Genomic DNA, 8,980 nt, shown 5'->3' on the forward strand with positions numbered 1-8,980 from the left:
CAGATCTAACATTGTACAGGGTGTATTAGCAGACAAAAAAGTTTCGCAAACTCCAACAATGTCTATAGGACTAGATGCAAGCAAGAGCTTCAGTTCATTGAATGCACTTTGTAACCCCTGGGCATTTACATGTAATGATCGGATTGGAAAATCACAATTTGCTTTTTATCTGATAGAAAGTTGCCTGAAGAATAATCACATTCAGGTAAATTATTTACATAAGGCATATCTTTATCAATTCTGGTAGCTGAATTTAGAATAACATCTAATTTCAAACGAGAATCAAGAAAACACTGAAAATGATCCATAAACCAAAAAAAAAAGAAAATAAAAATTCACCACTTCTTAGTTTAGACGACAGGTTCATATGACACATTGCGAATCGGAACTACGTCGGAAATAATGATTTGCAAACCGCACTTGACATAAACCACACCTTGTAAAGTCCATACATTTTTCAATTCAAACTTATTGCACACAAGCTTGTAGATTTCTTGCCTTTCCCTGGTTAGAGCCTCATTTACATAGATTTGGGAACCTTTCAAATTCTTGCGATTGTGCAAGATCTCAACTGCAGATGCCTCAGTAAAAAATGTAAGTTCAATCAGAGTTTTTATTTCCGAGGCACCTCCCAAAAGCCTTGCACCCTTGGCAACGGATTTATCAAGATTGAGTCCCATTTCACTGTTAAGACGAGCCGATACTTTCTCACCAAGGTGAGGCAAATCACACGTGGAAGAGTCTATCCCAGATACAATGACCTTAGTCAGAAGAGAAGACTGGTTTATATCATCCAGCTTAGTTTCAAGCTTTTGGAGCTTTGTGCAATTTTGAACAATTCTTGCCTGTAAATCGCCAAGTGATTGCTCAATCAGTTCAATTTTACCCTTGAATTGCAGATCAATTGCCTCATAGACAGCTTGCATAACATTATCAAGAAAATCTGACTTAATCTGTGTCACCAAAGAACTCCCTAATCTACTGCACTGGTCTTCCACTCTCCTACGAATTTCATCCTGTATACTGTCAGGAAGGTTTACAATTTCTGACTGCATCAATTTAACCAACTCAGATAAATCCCTGGCTAAACCTTCCAAGTCCTCTGTACACAGCCTTATCAATTGCTGAACATTTTTTCTGCCATCTCTCAGTGCTTCTTCATATTTTTCCGCGTAGGCCCATATATTGTCTGACGTTACTATCTTAATTTTGACAGTTCTGTAACAACAAACTTCATAATTACTTCCATCATCTTTGACAGGTATCACCCACGTAATTTTGCATGGCCACAGCTAGTAATATTTAAATTGAGCAAACGCCCGGTTTCCCACTTGCATAGCTTTGGCAAATGACAAAATGAAAAAAGCAATATCTCTCTCACTCAATACGTCCGCACACCTTGTGTGTATGAATGTCTAGCAGTGACTGATGACAGTGGACTGGATAAAAAAAAGGCAGAGCTGAAAACAGCCAATGGAAAATTTACCAAGTATCCAAGTTAAAATATCCAAAAAAGTACAATATAACTATCTTGTTTTAACTAGTCAATGACTGAATGATGCTGTTCTGAATTTTACCTTAAGGGCAAAATCAAAAGGAAATGAAAACACTGATATCATCAAAACTGGCAAAAGGTAAACAATTTATGCCTAGAACTGCAGAACTTTGTGTCTATAGCTAAACTGTTTATTGCCATGCTGAAACAGGTTCCACCTAATATGACTCATACAGGTATAGAATCCCTTGTTCCAAGTGCATCAAGGGCAATAGAAATTGGTAGCTTTGAGCATTCCAAAGTGTTTAAGCTGTATTTTGAGACCAGGAAGGATTGTGAAGATTTGCTTGCAGCATCAGTTTGGGTTGGCTATGAGAAGCTGCCTGCAGAAGAGTTCAAATTTCTCCCAAAAAGATGTTTTTCTTGCCATGGAGTTGGTCACACAGCAACCAACTATATACTGATACCTATTTGTTGTTGTTGTGGTTCTTTTGCCCATGCTTCCACAAAGGATAATAGGTGCACAAAAGATATGTTCTGCATTTTGTGCAAAAAGAAAGGCCATACCTGCTACAATGTAAGGTACTTGGCTAATAAGGCAATAAACAGTGCTAAACACCAATCAAAATGAGTCTAAAACCCACCCTCTCAAGGTGTGATGAAGAAATGAACCAAGGATCCTCCATCTTCTATGCAATTGCATCATGGAATCTAAATGGAAATTCACTATAACATTCTGTGTTTTTAAAGGACTTTTTGTCTAAATACTACAACTAACAACTCACCACAGCACCAAGCTGTATGAGGTCAACACAGCTACGCACGCTTCTCCTCCATCCCAATCTATACAAAGCTGCCCTTTTTACACCCGCCCACGAAGTTCCCATTTCCTTTAAATCTTTCTTTATGACATCCTCCCACCCCAGACAAGGACAACCTGCTTTCTGTTTAGCCCTAGATGGTTGGCCAAAAAGATAGATCTTTGGCAATCTGTCATCCTTCATCCACACAATGTGCCCTAGCCAACTCAACCTTTCTTTCATTATAGCCCTAGAGAGCAGTATTGAACCAAATTTTCTGTATAGCCTATTGTTTGAAATATGGTCAGTCAGCCAGGTACCAGAACAATCCTTAAGCAATTTTTCTAGAAAACATCTAGCAAATGTTCATCTGCTTTTTGGAGCGTCCATGCTTCAGAGCCATATTTGACCACTGTCATCACTGTAGCTTCTAATATTCTAATCTTGGTTTGCAGACTTATCTTCCTATTCTTCCAAACTATGTTTAACTGTGAAAAAACACCCTGAGGCTTGGCTATTCTACTTTTAACATCTTCACCGCTCCAACCATCTTTACTAATAATACAACCAAGGTAAGTGAAGCTGCCCACCTGGTTGATCTTTTCATTACCCAACATCACCTTTTCATCTTCACTTATTCCTAGCCTTAGTGACTTAGTCTTCCTAACATTAATTCCTAACATTTGATTCCATGGTCTCCCATTGCCTTTCCTGTGGTCCTTAAAACAAAGCCCATCAAAATAATCCATATAAAGGGGGATAGCACACAACCCTGCTTAACTCCTGATTTAATATAAAACCAGCTGCTAACCTAATTTCCTACCTTAACTGCAGCAGTGTTATTCTTGTACATAGCACTAATCACTTTACCTTAAAATTTACCTTAAATTGCACTTGCTAGCAATAGGACGAATGTATTTGTCTGGTATACCATACAAGGATAAAACCTTTACTAAAGCTCTTCTATCAACAGAATCAAACACTTGCTCATAATCTATAAAACTGAGGACCAAAGGTGTTTGAAAACTCATGCAGTTCTCAATTATTAGCCTATGAGTGAAAATTTGGCCAACACACCCTCTACCTTTTCTAAAACTGCATTGTTCTTCTCTTAAAACTTTGTCTACAGCATCTCTCAGTCTGAAAAGTATCCTATTACTAAGTTATTTACTATCTACAGAGACCAGACTAATGCCTCAATAATTACCACACTCATTTTTATCACCTTTCTTATAAAGTGGCTTAATTGAGGTTTTCCTAAAATTGTTAGGTACTTCCGTTTTTTCAAAAATCATTTTCATAATCTTCAGTAACTTATTTCTAACATCAGAGCCACCATATTTAAGAAATTCATTTACCACCCTATCAGCACCTGGAGCCTTATTATTTTTTGACCCTTTTAGTGCTGTTGCTAATTCCTCCTCACAAAACAAATCTTCCTTCACATCCAAGGTATCACAAACTTTTTCACTTTCCTCTATATCTTTTCCTGCAACTCTATCTTGGTTAAGCAAATTCTCAAAATGTTCGGCCCATCTCTCTTTAATTTTTTCCTTATCGCTAGTTATGGCACTATTCCTATCTTTAACTGGGCCAAGTCTAGATCGACTACTCCCTCTCAATTTATTAACATGTCAGCACAATATTTTACTATTATGCCACCTAGCTGCATCTTCCAGGTCCTTGGCAATTTTATCCATGGCCTCCACTTCACACCTCCTTAGTTCATATTTTAGTGCTTTCTCCACTTTCTTTACATTCGTCTTGTTTTCATATGATCTTTCTCTCATAGAACTTTTGTACAAGCCCTTTCTCTTCTCTGTTGGATATAAAGCTTTTTCACTAATATCCTTAGCTGAAGTCCTAGCTTTCTTCCCTAATACACCTTCAGCAACTTCACAAATTATTTTTCTAAAATTATTCCAACCATCTTCCACATTATCAAATTTTAAACTCTCTAGTTTAGTATTCAACTGTTCCTGGAAAGTTTCTCTCAAATTCTCATCCTGGAGTCCATCAACATCATGACTTCCCGGGAGGTAGTTACCCTTCTGATATTTCAGCTTTAAATTAACCCTTGACACTACTAGATAGTGATCTTAACTTCTAACAATAGTGATCTTAACTTCTATCAATAACAGCACTCCTATATACCCTAGTATCATGTATTGATCCTGCCAGTCTTCGGTTTACTATAACATAATCAATAAGGTTTGCTGTCTTACCATCACGTGAATACCATGTTAACTTATGAACTATTTTATGACCAAACACCATATTGGTTATAACTAGATTGTTATACCTACAAAATTGCAAAAGTCTGTATCCATTTCTGTTTTCTTTTCCTATGCCAAATTTACCTAGGCTAGGATACCATCTATTCCTATTTCTACCAACCTGAGCTTTAAAATCTCCCAGTAATAACATCATATTTTTACCTGGGACCCTATCTATTTGCTCCTGTAACTGTAAGTAAAATTCATCTGAGTCTCTAGTATCTCTGTCACTCAGTTCTACAGGTGTGTATACTACTATAACTGATACCCGGAACTTTTTAGTCATGAAATGAGCCATTATTATTCTATTATTAATACCTTTCCAGCCTAAACAAGACTTAGCAGCTTCCTTATTCATCATGAGCCCTACTCTCTGTCTTTGTACCCCATCCTTCCTGTCTGATTAAAAAATTTCTTTATCACCTAATTTCATGCTTCCTACCCCTGAGATATGAGTTTCTGAAACTCCTAAAAAATCCAATTCAAATCATCTGAATTTGTCAGTCAAAATGTTGATATGATAGTCATTTTTTAACATTGTAACATTCCAAGTTCCAATTTTCATGTTTGTTAAATCATTGAAATTATTTTTGCCTCAAGAAAAGCAATGATTCTGGATACCAGTGCAGGATGGGGATCACATATCCTCTCAAGTCTACACCAAAGAGCTTAAGTCAGCTTAGAACCAGACAGGAAGAAGTCCCTGGGACCTCCATGAATGGAAGCTTTGTGCAATGCTGGGCCCATCTTTGTCACAACATGGTTTTTAGCACTTGGCAATGCTCTTCTTTCAACAAGAGTCAAAATCCTACACAGAAAGTCTCAAGCCTATTACCTCTGACTCATTATATATTCATGCCTACAAATATTATGCTACTATGGGGAGGCAGCCCATAATAGATAAATTAGCTATGAAGATGTTTTTCAGCCCAAAGACAAAAACCCAAAGACCTGAGCCTTTTGGAACTATCAACCAATCATAAAGTGTTCTTGGTTGCCGCTGCTGTTCTCAAGTTTTAAGGCTGGCCTTGTGGTGGTCTAGCAACCTTTGTGAAGTCATATTTTATTTCATCTATTTTTGATTCAGCAACTGACTTTTAGCAATTAGAATCCAGAATTTTGTCATGCTGAACATTCATCTGCCCATGAACTATTGTGACAACCAATCCAAGAGACTTTTTGCCATTAGTGCTGCTTGTTTATCTAAATCCTTGCTAAAAATAAAAGAGCAGGGTTTATGGTGTATCACAACTGGTGACTTCAATTGGGATTTTACCAACCTGCTTAATTCTTCTGGTGATTCTGATTGCCCAAGTATTATTTTCAGTCTGTTTGATGATGATTATGTAGTTGCATTGAGAATGAGAGTTTTACTTATGTCAATAATTTGGGTAGTACATCTAACTTAGACCATGTTTGTCATATGTCATCTGTAACTATTGCAGAAGTTGTTGTTAGTGATTCTGATTTTATGTCATATTATTTTCCTTTGTCTTTTAGTAATCAGATTGGTGGTTGTGGCCCTTCTTCTAACCACCTTCCTAAAAAGCATTTGTATTTTATGCTAATGATCAGGACAAGGCATCTCCAGATCTTTTCCAGAATGCATGCACTGATGTTCTCACAAAAATTTGTATACCCTTTGATTTGTTGATGCAAAGTTCAAGAAAGAATATGCATGATTCTTGAGTTAAGCTGAACATTTATTGTATTGAACTGACTCATGCCCTAGCTCTTGCAGAAACAATTGGCAGTACACTTTTATGCAAGTAAAAGTTGGAACTGAAGAGCCTGGTTGGTCAACTAATTATAATTTGCAAAATGCTTGCTTTTCTGCTAAGTTTTGGCTTTCAGTTTGGATTGTAGCAGATAAACCACATGATGGGTGGCTGTGAAAAATGTATATTTATACTAATAAACACCAGTTTGCAAAGCAGCTTTCTCTGCATTGGAGTTAAATTATTTCATCTTCTTTGGAAGAAGTTTGATTGCAGCCAAATAACTTGTGATTCAGCCTTGTAAAAGATATACCAAGTCAAATATCATCTTGTATACCACTTTCCTCATGGGTTGACTATTATAAGAAAGAAATTTCTGCTCTAGATCCACATCTGTTATATATTTGCATTATGTGCATATATATAACAAAAATTGTATTCTGAACCTAAATATAACCAGATGAACTGTACCTTAACCCCTAAATATATCCACATCAGGGTATATATTTGCACATCAGGGGGGGGGGGCAAAATTTATTTGTGATGTAAATGGTTTTATTTAGAATTAGAATGCAACTTTGGTTGTATATTTGCACATTAGGGGGGTGGGGGTATATACTCTGTATGAATATGTATATTTATAGCAATATTTTGTATTTTTGCCACTGCTTTATCTATCATTAAAAAAAAAAAATAGAATTAACAATGACCAATATGAATGCTATCTATAAGAACAATTTATAGCAGCAATTTCAAAAGATTTATGCATTGTGTTATTAGTGTGGAAAAAATTTTAAATTTTTTCTTTTAAGTTGGAAAAAGAAGGAAAAAAGAGGAAAGAGTTGATGATAAAGGTTTGGTCAATATATACCAAATCATATTATTGAGTTAGGACTAAAGTGAATACACCATTCAATGCCTTTTTTTATGTTGTTTACGAATATAATAAGCATTTCTATTGAAGATGAATTTCAGCCCCCCCTATGAATGCCACTTCAGGGTTAGGTTCGGTATAGCCTATATAGGGGAGGGGGGGCTTAAAATCATTTCCGATAGAAATGCTTATTATATTCCTAATAAGCATAAAAAAAGGCATTGAATTATGTATTAAATTTATTTTAAACTCAATAGTATGATTTAGTATATATTGACCAAAGGTTCTCCCCTTGGATAATATGTTAACTAGGATCATTATACATATTTTATTGTGAGAATTGTTTTCTTAACATGTCTTCTTATCAGAAGCCACAATTCTAAATTTATACCCAGCCAACCAGTATTTTAAGCCTAGGAGTCCAGCTGGACATAAGGAAACATAGGCTATTAAGAAAACAATTCTTACTCCATAATATGCAGAATAATCCAAGTTAACATATTTCAGGGGGAGATCCTTTATCTTCACTTCTTTCCTTGTTTTTACAGTTTTTCTAAGAAATTCCTAAATTTCTTAGACCCCACCCCCCTAATGTATGATTATATGCCTAGAATGGCATCCTCAATCTAAATATAACATCCAATGCATCACAAATGAACATTAGGCCTACTCCCATATTAGGCTAGCCATATGGTGGATGTCTAATTTTAGTGACACCTAGAAATTTACCTACATTTCTAATAGCAGCACATTCTGGTAAAATTCTACTTTAGCTACTTTTGACTATCTTGGAAAGGGGTTAGATTAACAAAATGAAACTTTCAGGGATGGGTCTACAGGCTAAAGTATGTCATGGGAAGATATTTTGAAGTACCCACCTCCACTCCTTCTCCCTCTAGAGGATCCTGATCTTGGATGACCTTTAAAAATCTATGAGTTATAGAAGTGAAACCTTGCAAAATAGATTTTCTGCTTAAATAAAGTACAACAAAATGGTTTCCAGCTTCACAACTTTGCTCAATCACAATTTATAAGGTTTTAAATATATGCAAATACATTTCCTAAATTTTGAAAATAAACTATTTATATGTCTTAAAATTCTGCTCAAATAACAGGAATTGCATTTTCAGAACTAAAAGCAGAGAAAAAGAAGCTGATAACTGAAAATTAAGGTAAAATGTTGTTTTGTCAAAATTTCAATGGGTATAGACCTGTCATGTAGGTAAATTTAAGGACCCTCTAGAGGGGGAAGAAGTGGAGGTAGGTACTTCAAAATACCTTCCCGGGACATACTTTAGCCTGTAGACCCATCCCTGAAAGTCTCATTGTCCTAACCTAACCCCTTTCCAAGATAGCCAAAAGTAGCTAAAGTAGAATTTTACCCACATTCTTTCTGGCTTATTCATCTTTTAGCTAGCAAATCAATTCAGAAAAGGAAAAACTAAACATTTTCTGTTCTCTTTTATTTTAATGTTTCCTTCAAAGGGGAAGAAGTGTGCAGTATTGCTCATGAAAGAAACTTACCATTGTCAGACATATTTTCCTTACTATGTGAGACAACATGACAGTGAATCCCCTTCACTGTTTTAAACACTTTGTCACAGTCATCATATGGACAATGATATGGAGGCTTTGTGGCCTTCACATTTTCTAAAAACTCTTGCAGGCTAAATCCTTGGGAGCTAAGCATGTTCTCTAAGTTCAGCTCAAATTAGAAACGACAAACTTGCTGTTTATGCTACAATGATCATATTTAGCTTAGGCCTATTTGTTTTGCCTCTTTATTTTGAAAATTTTATTCTGCTTCTTCTTTAATC

The 8,980-nt window shown here is 35.8% G+C and overlaps 1 protein-coding gene across 2 annotated transcripts in view; it reads right to left on the bottom strand.

Moving 5' to 3' along the window:
- The window catches only part of Br140 (bromodomain-containing protein 140), an 86,514-nt gene extending 77,559 nt beyond the window's left edge, over nucleotides 1-8,955 (bottom strand). Inside the window, exon 1 of one of the 2 annotated variants that reach the window (XM_089102707.1) lies at nucleotides 8,688-8,955. In XM_089102707.1, coding sequence (XP_088958833.1) covers nucleotides 8,688-8,853 — 166 coding nt within the window. In that variant the 5' untranslated portion in view covers nucleotides 8,854-8,955. The remainder of the gene's footprint in view (nucleotides 1-8,687) is intronic. The other variant, XM_089102706.1, reaches the window with a different exon arrangement.
- Between the last annotated feature and the right edge of the window lie 25 nt (nucleotides 8,956-8,980).

This window comes from Artemia sp. Qi Xiang Cuo, chromosome 16, assembly GCF_049724085.1.
Source record: "Artemia sp. Qi Xiang Cuo chromosome 16, ASM4972408v1, whole genome shotgun sequence".
Lineage (NCBI taxonomy): Eukaryota > Metazoa > Arthropoda > Branchiopoda > Anostraca > Artemiidae > Artemia > Artemia sp. Qi Xiang Cuo.